At 34.2% G+C, this 20,490-nt stretch overlaps 1 protein-coding gene across 6 annotated transcripts in view; it reads left to right on the forward strand.

The window, feature by feature from the left end:
• NAALADL2 (N-acetylated alpha-linked acidic dipeptidase like 2) overlaps positions 1 to 20,490 on the forward strand; it is a 1,170,852-nt gene that overhangs the window by 867,203 nt on the left and 283,159 nt on the right. For all 6 annotated transcript variants that reach the window (XM_072961150.1, XM_072961146.1, XM_072961152.1 and 3 more), the window contains 2 exons: positions 45 to 250; positions 3,074 to 3,193. In XM_072961150.1, the coding sequence (XP_072817251.1) occupies positions 45 to 250; positions 3,074 to 3,193 (326 nt within the window). The remainder of the gene's footprint in view (positions 1 to 44; positions 251 to 3,073; positions 3,194 to 20,490) is intronic.

Consider the following 20,490-nt stretch of genomic DNA (forward strand, 5'->3'; position numbering starts at 1 on the left):
GTTTACATTTTGTTTTAATGGCTCTTGTCTCCTTCTATTTCCAGACCGTTATATCATAGTTGGCAGCCACCATCACACCGCATACAGTTTTAACAGCCAAGAATGGGCCAGTAGCACTGCCATAATCACAGCTTTTATCCGGGCCTTGATGTTAAGAGTTAAGAGAGGGTGGAGACCAGACCGCACTATTGTTTTCTGTTCATGGGGAGGAACAGCTTTTGGAAATATTGGCTCATATGAATGGGGAGAGGTAAATGTACCTGAATTGCTGTGCTTCACTTTCGTAACTGCACGCTCACCTTCGCACGTGCTTGCTCACTCTCTTTCTCTCTCTCTCTCTCTGGACTAAAGTAGACGAAGTAAAATTGATAAAGCCATGAACAAGAATGTGTATCTCAGCCAGGGTGTCTTGTATGCTAATTTGCTGAGATCACCTCTAAGAATGATAGAGAATTAGACTACAGTGAACTGTGCATGGTCTGCAACTACCTTGTTCTTGTAGCTACCAGAGCTGCCATATACCTACAGTGGTGTTTACCTGGTTATTGTGTTTCTCCTTGGCTTGATAGTGCCTGGACAAGAAAGGATCAAGTGGCATACGCTATTACCTTTTTTTTTTTTTAAACTTTCTAGCAATTTTCTGTAATGAGGAAACAATCTTGCACGTTAAATATTGATTAACTTAGCCTTATATCTCACCTATCCAGTACAGAGATTGGACTCAAAACAGTAGTTTCTTTCCTTTCTTCCTTCTGTTCTCCTTCCCTTCAGTCCTTTCTTCCTCTATTCTTACACCCCTACCTCCCTGCTCCTTCTTTCCCAGTTACAGCTCTACCTGAGTCTCCTTACCTGCCTGCCTACCTACCTAAATTAGGAAGCATTTGTTCAAGTGAAATCTTGCATGCAGTGGGTCACAGTTAGAATACAACTGGAATAATTAAGTTTCAAATGCTTCTGATATGTCTGAGTCTCACAAATGCACTGTGTTTTAATGGAATATGACAATTTTGGGTTGATGTCATATTAACCACAATAAAAACACCATAAAACTCTTAGACTATTTACTTTTATGATTTTTTAAAAAGAATTTTAATGCAGATATGTAGGAAGAAAACAACACAAGTTTAGTTAGGAAGATGAAACTGATATTCCCGTTTGTTCTCTACCTCAGCTTCAGAGGGAGAAAAAAAGACCAAGTATCTAATGGGAAATTCTTTTTAATTTAATCACTCAAAAAAAAAAAAGATGTCTATTGGCTCTCAATAAAAATCCAAAAGTTACATAAAAGAAAATAGCAAGTATCTTTTTAATTTGAAGGCAAGAAGTCTTCAAAATGAGAAAAATATTACAGTTGCAAAGTTTATCAAGATTCACACATTGCAAATTGAAATGCTTTTCCACATTCAAATAGTGGCATGAACGTTTGTTCCATTACTCAAAAGAACTAATTCAAATAAAGAAATTCCATTGCTGGAAAAACCTATTATAATTGATAAATTTTTAGTGAGATAGAAAATGTAATAGCTCAACCAATCTCCCAAACTTCTATTCCAAACTACTTACTTTAAGAATATAAACAATTTAAAAAACAATTTGTGGAGTGTATTTGTGATCTGGGCTGATTTTAGTAATTAAGAAATTTTATCATAAAGAAAACCATGTTTTAGTTTTCTTGTAACAATAAGGCACATTTTAAGAAAATGTCTTGAAGATTCTTTCCATACACATATATACTGGTCAAATGGAATTTATAGTGGTAGAGTTATTAGAGATTTGATTCAGTACTGATCTTGATCCTTGAGGAAAATTAAAACATTTTACTAAGTAGGTTCTTTAAAAGGTATCATTTCTTCTGTGAAGAATCTTCATCTTCAAGCTGTTGTGGAAACACTAGATTTTACAATCAGAGGAATCTGAGTTCAAATCCTCTCTGCCATAAAGCACGTGGTCTTAGGCAGGATTAACTTCTCCAGGACTTGATTCCTCAAATGAGTGTATTAATGCCTTTGTTGTGAGGGTCTCCTGAGAATTAGATGGGACTGACATGTAGATTTTGTCACTGTGGTAGTGTGTGTGAAAATAGAAGCTATTTTTCTATAGCTCTTACGTCATAGTAGACATTTTTAATAGGAATATTATGTGTAAAGCAGAGTAATTAAGCTTTGAAGTTCATCATTTCTATTTAAAGTATTCATTTTTAAATGAATTGTCTTTTCATCTCTTTTACAGAGAGATGGCTGAATTTTCAACAGAAAATAGGGATAATATTAGTGATTTGCTAGGTGGTCAAGTCTTGCAGTCTTTTCATCTGATAGTATTGGAAGAAGAAAGATATGTTTCTAAGACATGAATTAATACAGTTTTTAGGATATTTCTATAGGATTGCCACCATGATAATTATTCACTAAATGTGCAAGAAAAGGAGAAAAATAACGGAGGGACTTCTTAGTAGTACTTACTAATGGGATCAGTGGTCTTCAATTTTTGGAAGCAGGGTTTAGCAGGGAAGTGGAAAAATTCTTCTACCGAATTATTTTATGCTAGTAATGTGGGTGAAATGCATCAGGCTTATTTCAGATAATATGTGCAGGGCCACAATTATATTATGCCCTATTTTACTCAGAATACAGAGCTTCTTGGTATGAAAGTAGCTCAATTCTTCAAAGGAAAGGGCTGGTTTTATTAAATACCAAAGTGACTTATCCATGTCTGTTCTCTGGTTCAATGACTAAAATTAAATGCTGAAGCTAGAGCAAATATTTCCTTCTGTATTCTGAAGTTGAATCTCGTCCTATATTCACCATTTAAGAACAATTTTCTAAAAATTTACTTCTTTCCGGAACATGCTTTAAAATATTTTGTCTTAGGTTATAGGTAACGCCTCACCACCATTATTTAAGTTTCCTTTATGACTCTCGTGTACTCTATTAAATAGTATGGGATTGCTTTAAAGGAAAAAAAAGTATTATGCAGTGTAATGATTTTAAATAGGAAGTTTTCATTATTCAACAAATAATTGATAAAGTGAAATCTCGTACGTATGCTAAAGAGAGATTTTTTTTTTAAATTTCAGGATTTCAAGAAGGTTCTGCAGAGAAATCTTGTGGCTTATGTTAGTCTCCACAGTCCTGTAAGGAGTAACTCGAGTCTCTACTCTGTAACTTCACCGTCTCTTCAGCAGTTGGTAGCTGAGGTAAGGTGAACCACTTTTTACTAAAATGATTATGCAGAACTGCCTTTTTCTCTATAATCTGGAATTTCTTGATGCTTAAATTTTTGTTAATGCATGAAGCCATCTGTAAGTGTTTTAAGGAATGATCTACTACTGATTATTTATCAGCGTCTCTTTAACCAATTTCCTATGTTCTGAAATTCTTATGGCTACAGTTGTAGGTATGAATTATCCATTTATAGAGAGTGTGTGTAAAATGTAAATTTATTTCTAAAAAATTGAATTTAGCTCTCAAATTCCCAATTTTGTCTATCTTGGTGTGTTGTAGTAAACTTGATTACTTTTGGATTTCTTCCCCTTCATTCATGGTTTGAGTAAAGGTGGGACCTTTGCTATCTTTTCAACTACGTTTTAAGTTTCATCATAATAGGGTCTTTGTCTAATTCCTGGAATGCTGTGATAACTAAATTCAAGATACTTAAAAAATACTGTTTAAAAAACGTTTTTGGGAAAAGGAAAGAATGCATTTTCTTACAAAGTAACTTGAAAAAAAATCATGCAGTTTGTGATAATGTCTCACTAGGGTTATTTATTTCTTTAAATTGAGTCACTTCTCGCCTCTTCCAAAGAACTTTTCAGAATATCCTTACTGTTTTATTCGTAGAGTTCATGCTTTTACTTCTGCATTCTTTGTATGACTTTCAGTAAAACAGTATGTGTTACTTCTCAGAATGAAAGCAGTCATGCCACTACTGGAGGGTGGTTTCCTCCCAACCCCTTTTGGCGTATGTTAAAAAATGACCTTTTCGATGCCCACAGTTTCCGGTATAGCAGACATTGAACTAGAAAAAAAGAAGAGTTAATGGACAGTGCTTTGGATTAGCCATAATTCTTGATTGAAATGTAATGCAAACTAACATTTTATGACTTTCATAAAGTATTTTCTAGTTTAATAGTTTTCATTGACATTTCCGTATGTAGTGTAATAAAGAAGACGTTATAAAAGATGAAATGGATAAATCTGTACATTTAAGATCAGCTAAACCCCAGTGTGTGTGCCCTAAATTGTATCCAGATCTGTACGTGAGTTCCTCCTGCTCTTTGTACTGCTTTGAATTCTCTGACTTCCTTACGTGCCTGGAAAAAACTCAAAAGAGAAAAATCAGGTGCGCTGTCTCCCTTGGGGAGTTAAGATATTCCTGTATAAGCAGGTGATCAGAATGAAGAAAATATGGGCTCAAATATCCAGAAATTAGGGAGAGGTAGTTTAAAAATTACATCTTCTCTTTCTTCTTTGCTACAATTTTTCTATTTGAGAATCTAGGAAGATACGTAATCATTGAAATTCAGAGGTAAATAGAAATTAACTATGAAGGAGTATCAAATCTATAGCAATGTCTACCTATAGAAATAGCACATCTAAAGAAATGTCCCTAAGTATAAAGCTATTTAAAATATCTTAGTACATCTCATAACAGAGGACTGTAAAATATTTTTCTATCTCAACCTAACCATCTGAGAGTACAGCATGGTTTCTCAATTATGGCAGATGTACCTCCTTATTTTGGGGGATAGGAAAATCTCCCACAATAACTTGTATGATTTGATTAAAATAATTTAGCACTTGTGGCTTTTAAAGGAGAGAATAAAATGTTTCTTTCAAAGAAAGAATTCAATTATAACATCAGAACATAAGTGACTTCACTTACAAACACAAAAATATTTTTCTCAATCTTAAGGTCTTTATATTTCATCATTTCATTTAGATTGTTACCATGTATAAATGACGTGTCCCATATAATCGTATGCAACCCCCCCAAAATAATCAAACAAAAACAAATTAAATATAATTCTACATGGAACAACATTTTCTATAAAGAATGCATGCTGACTAAATTGTGGATGACAATAGTCTGTATGAAATATTAAGTACTCTTGTATAGCAATGTGTGGATTCTAGAAGATCTTGCCAAGTTCATGTATGGACTTAAATGTCAGGTGGAATCTTTAAGGAATTACTATACAGTACCACATTTTTTTAAACTGGATGCGTATAGAATATTTTAATGGATCACAAGCTTGAAAAAACCCAAAAATGTGAAAAGGTTGCCCTTAGGCAAACACCAGTTCAAACTTCATTAATAATATGCTATCCCACTTAAGGAAGATGGTCGTCTCACTGTACTTGATCCATCAGACACTTTGCTATGGTGTTCTTTTTATTTAAATTACACTTACTGGATAAATTGAGTTATAGTTTACATAAAATAAAGTTCTCCCTTCTTACATGTACAGCTTTATGAATTTTGACAAATGTATTCATTCAGTTAAATACCATCACAATCAAACTATACAGTGTTTCATCACCCACCCAAAAGTCCTGTAATACTCCCCTGCATTCTGTCTCCTCCCTTTGTCTCTAGTTCCTCACAAACACTGATCTGACTTTTGCCCTTATAGTTTTGTCTTTCAGAATATCATAAAAATGGAATCATACAGTATGTGGCCCTTAGTGTGTGGTTTCTTTTACTTAGCATAAAGACTTTTAAGATTTACACATGTTGTTACGTGCATCAATAGTTCTACAGCATCCTGTAGATCACTAAGGGAACAGTCAGTCATGACCAGGATGAATGCAATACCTTTGGAGCTCTCCCTCTGGTTCGATGTTCTAACTTTGGTTTTGAAATGAGGACAAATTAAACTGTTGACGTTAAGAAAATAAGTCACTTCCCTGAGATTGGGCCCCAAGTTTGAACTAAATCATCCTAAGTGGGAAAAGGTGAAAACTTTTGAAGATTCAGAAATGTTTAATTAAACTAAATCCACTGCCAGTGATTATAGGTTTTTCTTGGAATTCATGAAAGATTGACTTTAAAAAAATTGTCTGAAGAACAGTGAAAAGCTATTTACGGGTAATAGGAACTTGAGCATTCATTGTACTGCACTCTCTTCTTTTGGGTTTATTTGGAAATTTTTATTATAACTTGAAAAAATAGCCTCAAAAATCCTTAATTTTTGTAAGTTACAACACTGATAACTAATATTTTTTCTTTGGAAAGTACCAGTAATCTACCAATGACTTACCCATTGAGTGGTAATATGGGCAATAACCAAGGCTTTTATATTGACGTTTTTAGCTAGTACTTTTATTACTATTTTGAATATACTTTTCTATTTCCTTTGTGCTACAAATATTTTTAAAAAAATAAAAATAATTAATTCACTTAAAATTAGCTTATAAAATAAAAAAGAATATGAAAAGGAATATATATGTATATGTATAACTGAAACATTATGCTGTACACTAGAAATAGAGACATTGTAAACTGACTTTACTTCAACAAAAAATTTTTTAATTAGCTTATAATTTTTAGAATTAAAAAACTCAATTCAAAAAACTATAAAATTAATATTAATATTTCTTTAAAACTCCCCATTTTAAATTATAAAATTATATATGTTTTAAATTATAAATTAACTCCTTTGTAAAAATATTAATTTCATATTAATATTTTACTTCATATTTTATTTTACTCTGAAAAATACAGGGAAATAATTCTTAAGTGTTATAATAGTCATGCTAAAATGTACATTACAGGTATCAAAAATATGTCAAGTGTATAAAACAGTATTTTTGACAAAATCTAGTAAAATATTCACAAATCAACTTTTTAGTTTAAAAAATATCATCTATTCCTTAAAAAATTAAAAAAGAGTTACCATGTGATTCAGCCTCCCACTCCTAGGCATATATCCAGAGAAAACTCTAATTTGAAAAGATACATGCACCTCAATGTTCAAAGCAGCACTATTTACAACATCCAAGACATGGAAGGAACCTAAATGTCCATCAGCAGATGATTGGATAAAGAAATTGTGGTATATATATACAATTGGAATACTACTCAGCCATAAAAAATGAAACAATGCCATTTGCAGCAACATGGATGGACCTAGAGAGTATCATACTAAATAAAGTAAATCAGACAGAGAAAGACAAATTATTATATGATGTCATTTAAATGTGCAATCCAAAAAAATGACACAAATGAACTTATTTACAAAACAATAATAGACTGGCAGACATAGAAAACAAACTTATGGTTACCAAAGGGGAAAGGAGGGGTGATAAATTAGGAGTTTGGGATTATCAGATACAAACTACTATATATAAAGCAGATAAACAGCAAGGTACTATTGTTATAGCACAGGGGACTATATTGCATAGTTTGTAATAACCTATAATAAAGAAGAATATAAAAAATAAATATATATGTATAACTGAATCACTATGCTGTACAGCAGAAACTAACACAACGTTGTAAATAACCATACTTCAATTTAAAAAAACTCTCATCTACATGGTAATGTAAGAGATTCAGATATGAATCTCCTAGTTTTTACTCTGTGGTTCATGGTCATTCGGATTTGGATAATTCTTTCCACTTTTCAGCTATAATGAGTTAGTTGTTAGGATTATTCTTTTGTTTTGGTGGAATGTGTACACTCATTTGTCTCTGATATTTATCTAGCAGTGGAATTGCTAGGTCACAAGGTAGGCACATGTTTAACTTCAGTAGATGCTGCCCAAGAGTTTTTCCAAAGTACTTATACCAGTTTCACTACCACCAGAAGTATGTATGAATGTCCCGGTTGCTCCATGTCATCACCAACATTTTGCATTATCATTCTCATTGATGTATGGTGGTATATTTTTAGGTTTTAATTTTAATTTCTCTGATGATTAATGTTGAACACCTTTTCACATACTCTTTTTCATATCCATTTGTAAGAGTTCTTTATATATTCTTGATATAATTCTTTTGTTGATTGTATATTGTGAATTCTTCTACTAGCCTCTGGCTTGACTTTTCACTCTCCTATTCATCACTTTATTAATTTTTATTAATCTTTCTTATGGAACACTTCTAAATAGCATTTATTGTTCCAGTATCTTATAACACAGAACATGGTAAATTTAATTTAATCTAGTGTTGATTCTTAAGGAACATTATAAACCTTTATAATCCATTCTCTTTTTCACAACCACTGAGTGCTTATTATATATTTGTGTGTGTGTGTGTGTGTGTGTGTGTGTGTGTGTATGTGTATGTTTTTCATTCTCTGGGGACTATAGGATGTTCCGTAGAGATGAATGGAGTGGAATACCCAGATCCCCTGAATGAGGGGGGAATTAAAAATCCTTTGTAAGATAGTTGCTTGGAAGAGAACTCTTTCTTGAACTCAATTTCCATTGACCTCTTAAATACATAGTAAAGGATACAAGGTCAGTGCCTTATTAATGAAACACAATTGCCTTCATGCAAAATAGATTTTAAAATTAAAGATAAAGTAAGATTTCTTTTCAAATAATAGTTTTAAACATTAGAATGCAACACAAACACACATTTCTCTCTATATCTTGCTGTTTCACCTTTATTTTTTGAAATCATCTTTCATAGATCACAGAAGGTATTGATTTTGCCTTTAGAAAAATAGAATTTGATCATCCATATATTAGTCAGAGCTCTGTAACTCTCAAGTAAATAGTGATGAAATTTCTAAGCAGTTATTTTGGGAAAGCCTGAAGCGTTCGTACATATGAAAGTAGTCAATCTAGCTATCTTCTGCTTAAATGTTGCTTTTGAAGCATCTGCCAGAAGCTGGCAAACCTGATCAAAACTACACAATTACATCAATATTGTAAAACTGTCCACAGGATAGACAGTTTTTTTTTTAAGTCTGAAAAAGTGACAAAGATATATTTGTTTTATAGGGTGTTTTTAAAAATATTTTGTTTTTTTATATACCCAGAACTGCTCACCCAAAATATAGTACATATATTTCAATTCAACTACATTCATTATTTCATTGAGCCCAGAAAGAGACTACAGGATGACTTTGTTGTGAATACTCCCAGTCTGTTGCAGAGTTCTAGTATGTGATTAAGTACTTATTAAAAAAAAAATCTTGTATGACATTGCTTTAGGTGTGTAGGGCACATGATAAGCAGATGAAATGCTCCTTTGCTCAGGAGTTTATGGTTTTACCATGAACCTAAGATGTGAATAACTAGATAAAATATAAGGATGAATATGATATTTGTATACCAGAATTTAAAGGAAAGAGGTAATGTGATTGCTTTAATCCATAATCATGCATTAAATAACAGTGGCAAGAAGTTTGACTGTACTTAGACTCTTGAAGAAATTTAACCATCTGTCTTTAAATCTGAATACTTTGATCATGTACCCAAACTCCTCTTTTACGTAACTACCAGTGCTTCTTTTCAAATCATACAAAGTGATGTCCATTTCTGTTTCCTTGCTCAAATTAAGAACCAGGTTGTCCTTATAGTCATTTCCTCTTGTTCTGCGGGGCACTGAACTGTCACAGCTAAGTTGCCATGGCACTTGTGCAGTCATTACTGACTGCTGTGGTCCTGTGTTCTGCCAGACCATGCCTCTATTCTGTAGGTTGTAAAAACAGAGCATGGGAGATACTTTAGCCCCAGAAGCAGATTGGTTCAGTTCTTGAAGCCTGACTTTCAAATAACCTAATTATTAATGAACGATGTTTATCTTGAATATATGCAGACACTCTAGAATTAAAAAGAAAAAAGCAAAGCCCTAGTTTGCTAGAGCAGCCGTAACAAAAATCCCATAGGCTGGGGGCCTTAAAGAACAGAAATTTATTTTCTCACAGTTCTGGGGGCTGGGGATCCAAGCTAAGGTGGCCAATCGCCACCTTCTCACTGTGTGTCCACGTGGCCTTGTCCTCTGTGCACACCCATTCTGGTGTCTCTCTTTTTATAAAACGTAGTCCTATTGGATTCAAAATTATGATCTCATTTAACCTGAATTACCTTCTTAAAGGTTTTCCCTCCAAATACAGTCACATTGGTGTTTAGGTTTCTGCCTCTGAATTTGGGGAGGACATAATTTGGTCCATGTTACTGACCCAAATGCAGAGAGTGTTAGAGCACAGAAGATACAGCAGTAGAATTAAAACAGCTGCCTTTTCTATTTTTCTCTCTCCATTGTTGATCATTTTAATGCAGATTACTGAAACAAAGCTTAATTTCTGTTCTGCTTGCTTTAAAATATAAAAGTACAATTGACTTTGACATTCTTGTACTGACTTGTCTTTTCTGATACATGGCATAGTCTTTGTTTATTTGTTTTCATCTTTTATTTTTTAAGGAGAGACTGTTTGCACTCTTATTCACTATGAATTCCAACTCTTTTCAGGGGATTCTACTTAATTTATCTTCCTTTCTACTGCTACTACTACAAGTAGTCAACTTAAGTGACCATAAAGACTAATAAACTGATTTAAAGCCCTTTCTTAGACTAATTTACCACTTCAGTAAAGTTTCACATTAAAAATTGTGATTCTATTGGCAGGTTTATCTGTCTCCTAGGTTTACAAGGCTTTACTTTGTGTTAAAACCAAGCAATCCCTCCAGTTTATTACTGTTTTACAAGGTTTTCTGTTCAGTATATGCTGACAATTTGCAAATCCCTTTTTATTTAAATCTAGATAGTGAGGGAGTATTAGTGAGATCCTGGCTAAAACCCTGAATTTCAGAAAGCAGTTGGGTTAAATATGTGGACAGTATAGCCAAAGAGCAGTGCAAACAATTTGCGATAGTAACAAATTTAGATTGAACACATTCATGCAGTCACCATTAATGTCACATTCTTAAAATGGTTTTAGCTGACTTTTTGTCTGTGACTTTTGTTGGGCATCAGACCTCTACAGGACTCAAAAGAATGGACCTCATTTACTCAGGACAGGTATTAGCAAATCATCATTGTTGGCAAGTCAGATAAAATCGTTCCACCTACACAGCATCATCAGTACAGTACAATACACTTTACCATTTAAAGAAATAAAACTTACTCGGATGAATTGTTATTTTTCCCATCTGATATTTGATATGTTTTCATTAAAAACCTTCCACTTCTGTCACCAGTTAATCATGTATTTAGCAACCACAATAGTAATGCTTTGCTAATATGACACATGACATTTTATGAGGGCTTTATGAGTAATGAAATTAATGTAAACAGACATGGTTTATGCTTTTTTTAAAAAAAGGAACCACCTCATTAAGCGTAAGTAATGAAACGATTTTTTCTTATCTGTTGGCACATGCTTACCTTTGATAAATTGTGTAAGTTAAGGCTTTTCTGTTTTGTTTGTTGTTTCTCTTTCTCTCCATTATGTCAGTTTCACACACATGTGCAGCATTATAACTCAGCATCTGTGTGCACCACAGAGTGGTCACCACGGCAGTTCTAATTACCATCCATCACCATGCAGTTTACCCCTTTACTCATTTCTCCTAGCCACCAACCTCCTTCCCCTCTGGTAACCACTAATCTAACCTCCTTATCTTTAGGTTTTTATTTTATTTCTTTTGTTTATTTCTTTTGTTCTTTTAGATTCAAGCTATGAGTGAAGTCATATGGTATTTGTGTTTCTCTGTTTTATTTCACTTAGTGTAAGAACTTATTTCATCCATGTTGTTAGAAACACCAGGATTATATTAATTTAATGGCTGAGTAGTATTCCATTGCATATGCGCGCACGCGCACACACACACACACCCCACTTCTTTATCCATTCATCCACTGGTGGATCCTTAGGTTGTTTTCATACCCCAGCTTGTTGTTTCTCTTTTTGAAGTGGTTTCTTAATCAAGCAATTTTGTATGTTATCAACAAAATATTGTTACCACTTTGGATTTGACTGTTTCGCTTAGTTCTTTAACAAAGTAATTTGTTTGTATATGCTAACAATAAATTATCTGAAAGAGAAATTTTAAAAGTTCATAGTAACATCAAAACCAGTAAAATACTTAGAAATAAATTTAACCAGAGATGAAAGACTTGCATGCTGAAAACTGTAAGATCTCAATGAAAAAGGTGGAAGAAAACACAGCCAAGTGGAAAGATATTCTGTGTTCTTGGACTGGAAGTATTCAAAATGTCCATGCTACTCAGAATGATCAACAGACTTAGCACAATCTCTATCAAAATTCACATAGCATTTTTCACAGAAAGAGAAAAATGTCCTACATTTGTATGGACCAGAAACTACCCTGAATAGCCAGTCATCCTGAGAAAGAAGAACAAGCCTAGAGGCATCACACTGCCTGACTGCAAGCTATCTGGTACAGGTATAGTGAACAAAACAGCATGATACTGGCATAAATACAGGTCTGTAGACCAGTAGAACAGAATACAATCCATTCATAAGCCCATGCATATATGTATATATATGTATAATTTTTGACAAGGGTGCCAAAAATGTATAATGGGGAAATAAAAGTCTCTTCAGTAAACACCATTAAGAAAATTGGATATGCAAATGCAAAAAAGTAGAGCTGGACTCCTATCTTATACCACTCATAAAAATCAATTTTAAATGGATCAACGAGCTAAATGTAAGACCTGACACTATAAAACCCCTAGAAGAAAACATAGGTAAAAAGATCCTTGACACTGATCTTGGCAGTAATTTCTTGGATAAGCCATCAAAAGCATAGGCAAAAAAAAAAAAAAAAATGAGCAAGTGAAATCACATTAAAGAGCCTCTGCAGAACAAAGGAAACAATGTCCATTGGAAAGCAATCTAGAGAAATGAAAGAAATTATTTGTAAACCACATCCCTGATAAGGAACAAAGACCCAAATATATTTTAAAAAACCCATAAAACTCAAGAGCAAAGGAATGAATAATCCAATTAAACATGGGTAGGGGAGCTGGATAGATTTTTTTTCCAAAGAAACCATACGAATGGCCAATAGATACGTGAAAAGGGGCTCAGTATCACTAATCATCAGGGAAATGCAAATGGAAACCACAATGAGCGATCTCCTCACACTTGTTAGGATGGCTATTACGAAAAAGAAGAGACAGCAAACATTGTTGAGGGGGTGGAGGAATGGGGAACTTAAACACTGTTGGTAGAATGTAAAATTGTGTAGCCGTTATAGAAAACAGTGAGGCAGTTCCTCAAAAAATTAAAATCTGAACTACCATATGATCTAGTGATCCCATTGCTGGGTTTATATCCAATAAATGAAATCAGTATCTCCAGGAGGTATCCACACACCCAGATTCATAAGCATTGTTCACAATAAACAAAATATGGAAATAACTTCAGTGTCCACCAACAGATAAATGGATGAAAAAAATGTTATATATACATATATACATAGATATTTAATGGAATATTATCCAGCCATTAAAAAGAAATTCTGCCATTTGAAGCAACATGCCTCCATCCGGAGGGAATTAAAAGCCAGAAAGAGTAAGAAAAATATTTTTGATATCATTTATGTGAGAAATCTTTTCAAAATTTCATAAAAACAATAAAATCATGATTGTCGAGGTCTAGGGGGAGTGGAAAATGGAGTGATATAAGCATACGTTTTCAGTTAAAAGAAGAATAAGTTCTGAGGATCTAATATACAGTTAGATCCTAGTTAACAATATAATGTTGCATACTTAAAAGTTTTTGAGGGTAGTTCTTAAACATTCTTGCCACACACACACCAAAGTTACCTATATTAACTATGTAAGATGATGGATGTGTTAATTATCTTGATCTTGGTAATCATTCTACAATGTGTGTGTGTTTGTGTGTGTGTATATACACATCGCATCATCAATTAGTGCATTTTAAATCTGTATAATTTAAAAATTTGCGAGAAAAAATCTAAAATTAAAAATCTAAATACGCTCTTGGTAAAGTAACAAATGTTTTGACTAAAAAAATTGGCTCTCTGAAACAAAAGGAAGTTGATATAATAATAATGTTAAATAAATGGTTAAATATGCATATGTTATGTGAATCAACTTTGCTTACACTGGTATTTTCCTGTGTGTGTTATAAAAGGTATCTACAGCTTTTCCCAAACTTGTTTTATTCTGGAACTATTTTTCTACAAGCATCTTGTAAAGTGTCCACAGATGCTGCTTTAAGCAAATCCTATATGCACCTAAAAGTTGGAATTTTTACAGAAACTTAAGTAAGTGTTCAATCTCTTCACTTTGAAAACGGATATCTTCAAATGGCAAGATCTACCATTTGCATACATTTTTTCAGAAACGCAGCTCTGTATATAGTGCTGATAAGACTTGAAGGCACTGATTATTCTTTCCCTTTGATCTGGAATTTCACCTGCAAATGTATAGCCTTAAGTATCTTATAATTTGATGCTAATCTCTCCACAGTTACTACTGGTAACTATATTTTTTAGTCGCAAAGTTATAATTTTAAGACTAGAGTGATAAAAAAAAAAATTGAACAGAAGAAATTAAGCTGTTTTAACCCTGAAACAACAGTCCTCTTGAGGGCCATGATCGTAATTTTCTGTATGTCTCCAAGGAGTAGAAAAATCATTTCGGTTACAGCCCAAGGAAGAATTCTTAAATAGGATAAATTACCTTAAGGTCTCAAACACTGCAGATGTTGTGAAGGAGGATCAAGTATTTCTTTGGGTGGTTGTTCCAGTAAGCTTTTGTTTATGTAGTAATTCACTTGTGAATTCATACTTTAATTATTTTTGTGTTTGTTTGTTTGTTTAGCTTCATAATGTATCGGAGAATCTGCAGTTGGTTTCCTAGGCTCTACTGTTCTCTAGGTTGTAGCTTTCATGTTTGTTGTTAACTTACCTCTGTCGCGCCTTTACAAATTCTGTCTCTAAGTCTATAAGCCACGTATAGTAACAGTTGGGGAATATAAGAGACCATGACAATTTTAAGTCCAGTGTTGATGTTGACAGCTATTTTCTGCGGCCGTGTAACTACATAAACATGGTGGGTAACTGTATCTATTCTTCTGTAATAACCATCTCTTCCTGAAGCAGCTCCAAGTCATTTATCTGTGGTAGTCAGTAGTAACTACAAAAAGAATTAAAGGTGGCAGTAGCCTAGATGTAAAATTAAAATAGATGTGAATCTAGAGAAGATTATAAAGAAAAGCTATTTTTAGAGTCACAGCTTCAAAACTGGTACCCTTGTCCACAGCACTCTTTTTTTCTCAAGTAAAGTATTCCAGAACTATTTAGTTAGAAAATCTCAAATTGAATGAAGGGTATTAATTTACAAATTATGTTTTACATGAAGTTCAGTCAGCTTTGAAATGAAAGGACATTTTTCTAGCTGTATGTAGAATATCACCCAAAATATTAAGCAAATTTCAGTAATATTCAGTATATCATTATAGGTTAAGAAATTAGTAAGTTACTGCACAGTCTCAAAGGAAGTGATGTGCTCTTGCTTGGGAAAGATGCATGAGGGTGGTTGGCATTTTCACTTTATCCTAGAAATAGAATTTGATAAAAAGAACTATGTACATTACAGAGGATTCCAAGATCTAATGTAGCTCCTTTTATGAGTTTATTGTGTTATTTGTGGAAAAATTATCAACTCTACATGGCAAAAATAAAACCATAATTAATCATCTATAATTTTGCTATCCTAAGAAAGCCACTGAGAATATTTTTTCTTTGTGTAATGCATGTAGATATATTAATACCAAAAGGAAACTGTCTGCATTTTTCTCTCAATATATTATAAATAGCTTACATTTAAAATATATACAGTAATATCATTGGAACATGAGTGAATATAGATGAAAGTTAAGTATAGGGGAATTCATCATAATGTACTTAACAACATTTCTGTAGGTTTGAATTTTCAAATTAAATTTAATTAATGAATGTATATTACTTCATTATGTAGCTGTATTACCGTTTGTTAACCAGTTACTTTTTTTTGAACATTTTATACTCTTTAAGTTTTTTTTTAAATTCTTAACCATGCTGTTATACACATAGTTGTACCAACCTCTTCCCCTTTTCCAGCTAGTTGCTTTATCAATCATGAGACAGTTACAGTAACAGAAGCTGTTCTTTTTAAGCAGAAATAGATTTTGATGTGAAATTTGTTGTTACAAAGTCTTTGCAAGGCTTCAAGAGCCACCTCTAGGTTCTCCAGGGATGACTCACAGAACAGTGTGATAATAGGGACCTTCCAAGGGCATGCTTCCTCTGCATGAGCAGAGAGCTTGGGAATCAAGAAGCTACTGCCCAAACTGCTCACTCTAGTGTTCAATATTTCTCCTAAGATGCAGGGAGCTAAAAGTTACTGGCTTTAGGACCACATTGCCTCAGCCATATGGCACAGGAAATGCTGCGCCCCAGGATCACACCTCCTCTGCCAGGGATGCAGTGCCAGCGCACACCTCTGTGACTATTCCTGTCATGGCAGAAGCAGCAGGTGCTGCCTTATGTTCACCTTACTAACTCCACGCAGGTGCATGTGCATGGCGATGGCTAGGTCTCAGCAAGTTGTAAAATTATCAGTAGCTTTTCAGTCTCTAGTAATGCAGTAGGCAGTCTGCAGTGTTTTACAGATTCATAGAATAACTTCCAAAATATGAAGTTTCTGGGTCAAAAAATATTAGTTTATAATATCAAAGCAGTATACTGGAGTGCCTTTTCTTGTAAACACTCTTTCACAGCATTGTGTTCTAACATTCTGTTTTTAAGAATTATTTGCAAATGTGATAGTCAAGCTTGGTAGTATCTCTCTTACTATGTACTTTATATTGTCTCTGCCTGATTGTACGAGGAGAGAGTTGCACCATTAGAAGGTTGGTGTATATACAGTGCACATCGTAGAGGAGTTCCTAAGACATAGACAGATAAATCTGCAATGTCCAGTTTTCTGGTTGAAAGAGGTCACAGATTTCAAGCATTATCTTTTCCTTCAGGTCTTTACTTCAAGTCACCTTCTGAGTGAGAAATTCCTGGCCCCAATATTTAAAATATGAAATATCATCCTGATATTTTTTAATCTCCTTTAGAGCTCTGTATTTTCCTTATTGGTAACATTGTATAACTTATCAGTAACATTATATAACTAACATTTTTGTTTATTACCTCTTTCCCCCAGCAGAATGTAAACTCCTTGAGAGTAGATTATTTGGATTGTTTTATTCAATGCTGTATTTCCAGTATCTGGCACATAGAGACCCTTCAATATTATTTCTTAAATGAATAAATAAATGGATAGAGACTGCTTTTCTTACATGCTTTGTTTTAATTAAGCAAAGCTTGCTGGCAGAGCTTTTGCTTCCACTTCAAATGTAAGAAGTTGCAGGGGACCATTGCTTCCACCCTAACAGTAAGAATAAGTGGGACAGGTTACAAAAGCATAGTTTGAAGAAGTTTCTTAGAGAAGTGAGATGCAAATAAACCTAAATAAACTGAAATCCAGGAAGTGATAAGCCCTTCCTAGGGTTTATGGCAGAATGACAAGGTGAGGAGGGATCACGGGTAACAAGAGACCAGCAAAACTTGTAATGAATGTTCAACAGGCCCCTTGGGATGGCACGATGATTTAGAATCCCAGTCGCTTCGGGGATGGACTCTTCCCCATAGACCTTCACTAGGAGCATGAGGTAGGACAGCAGAGGCTGGGGGCAGGGCAGACTAACTGCCAGAAATCTCTCTGAAACACACAAGTAGTCACCGAGTACAAGAACCAGCTGCAGAAATCTGGGTTAGGTTTGCGGAGGGAAGTCCCTCCCAAGTGCTTCCGCTCTTCACTGAGCACACAGAGCGAGCTGCCGGTGGCTCAGGACGAGGAAGGATATCTGAGAAAAGATTCCTTGGAGTCACCCAGCATTTTACAGAGTATAGGGCCATGGTTGCTGGAGATGAGGGAGGCGGAGGTAAGCAGAGAAACCCACCCCAGGAGCTCCAAGTCAGCAACAGGTACAAGGCAGCAGCTATTGAAGTTTAGAATAGGGCAGCAGGGCAAAAGGAATCTCCGAACTTTAGAAAACTAGGCACAGAGCTGCAGAGCAAAGGTTACTTCAAGCAGCCGAAAATAAAACAAGACAAAAGAAAACTGGCATTTAGGCTGTAAAACAGACCACTCATGGTTTAGCACCCTGGCAGCTGGACATGGAAATATCTCTGGAGTCACATCAGGAATCAAATCTCAGCATGAAGTTTACCATAAATCACATCATTACTATGAACTCTGTAATAGTTTATGACTTAGGCCCTCAGGCATACAGACTCTCATCAGGTGGACTATTCCAAGGGCTCAGAGCTCCTCTCTCTGCAGTGGCCACAGGTCAGTGCTAAAGAAAGGCCTTTGTGGGAATGTGTGGTGTGAGGAACCAGGCCTGCTGAGTTAACCCCTAACCCCTTTGCATGCAGAAATGTTAAAATAATTTCTTCACACTGAAAAGAAATGATCTGCAGGGATAAATAAAGTGCACCCAAAGGGTGAATCAGATTTTAATGAGCAAATATGATAGATATGTATATATTTTTAATTTTATATATACCTGCTAGAATGGGGAACATTTGAAAGACTGTCAGCACCTATATAAGGGTTTTGGAGCAACTGGAATTCCCATACTTTACTGGTGGTAGTATGAGATGGCACCACCTCTGGAAAAATGGGTTTGGCAATTTCTTCTAAACACATATCAACCAGCAACCCCAAGTCTAGGTATTTATCCAAGAGAAATGAAAAGTACAAAGACATGCACAAGTATATTCATGATAACTTTATTCATAAGAGGCCAAACAGGAAACAACCTAAATGTCTATTAGGAGAGTAGAATAGCAAATTTTGGCTCACTCATACATAGCCATAAAAAAGAACCATCTATTGACACATGCAATGTCATGCATGAATCCCAAAATACTATTTGCAGAAGAAGCCAGACACAAAAGTACATTTGTACAATTCTATTTATACAAAGTCCTAGAATTAATCTACAGTGAAAGAAATCAGAACAGTATTCACTTTTGAGACTGGAGTGGGATTGTACATAAACTTCAGTACGTCTGTACTCAGTGTAAATCCTTAAAAAAAAATCCTCAAAAGGATCCATCTCAAGCTTAGAGATGTAGAATGTCTAATATTATAGTGCTAAGTCTAAACACAAAGTACTGCTGGGGAAAAAAAGTTACTCACTTTTCAATGAGAATTAGAGAAACTAAAATATGTTTATCTAAGGGACACATATTAACCAACACTAGCCAAAGTCTAGAAAATCTCAACATGAATGTTAAAGTATTCATTAGATTCTGTGTCTGTTAAAATTACAATAATTTTATATTCAGTGAATTCTTCACTTTGCACAGGAGGCTTCTTAAGTCTGAAATTTTCAAGAGGCTGTTCAGTATTAAGTTTCCAATCGCCAAATGTATCTCAAAAGACAAAGTCATAAAAATTGTTCAAATGCGTAGTCATAGACTGCAGACAGAGTTTATTTAGCCAAAAGCTTTTTAAAAGTAACTCAGGAAATCTGTGCAGTTGGCAAAGACGGCCATGGTCTATGATGTGGGCCTTTAATCCACCAGTGTCTTAAAGAACATTTATTATAGCAACACAACTTTCAGCTCCTTTTGAGGAAATTTGTCAGCATGCTATGTAAGTTGTCATGTGATAATTTCTGAAATTTCTCAGAAGATATTTCCATTGTGTTTAAAATGATAGTTGTTCTTATAGACTCCTTGATTCCTTAAGGGTAATTCATTCATAACTACATGTTCACTAACATTCTAGTTTTATTTGAGATTACTGATCCCTTTCAGTCTAAAAAACAATAAATTTAGGTCAGACATAATTTCTCTGGATGAAACTCTGATGTTGATCTTAGGGAACTTTATGAGGAAAGCATAGGTGAATATTTAACATAACCTATACAGATGGACCCTTGAGACTTAATTTTTGGACCTTTTCTAATTTCCCTAAGCATTTTACTAGGAATGTAGGGAATTTAATTTTATTTGTAAACTCTGCTCGTCCCAATAACATCTTTTGGATGTGGACACAAAAGCTGGATGAATGCATTGCGTTCAAGAATCTTTCCTTAAAATAAACATATCTGAAACAAAAAATCAGAATTGTATGAATACACAAAATAATTACTTAAGAAATAAACCTCGCTCGAAGATGGTATTAGTTGAGCAAATTATTTCTAGATCAAGTTGCTGTACTGTGTATAATACATACTCTCAACTTCGGTATCCTTTTATTCTCCTTTAAACCTGCTCTGTGCAAGGTTCTTCATTAATCCTCTTTTCTCTTTTTTTTTTTCTATCTCTTTTTCCTCCTTTCAAGAAATTTAAAAATCAACTGTCTAATGAATCATTTAAAAATTTTCCTTCACTTTCATGTCTCATTTTATAACATTTGACTTCAACTCAGGCATCCTCAGGGCTAGTTCTTCAGTACAGTTTCCTTTTTAAAATCATCTCAAAG

Source organism: Vicugna pacos, chromosome 1, assembly GCF_048564905.1.
Source record: "Vicugna pacos chromosome 1, VicPac4, whole genome shotgun sequence".
NCBI lineage: Eukaryota > Metazoa > Chordata > Mammalia > Artiodactyla > Camelidae > Vicugna > Vicugna pacos.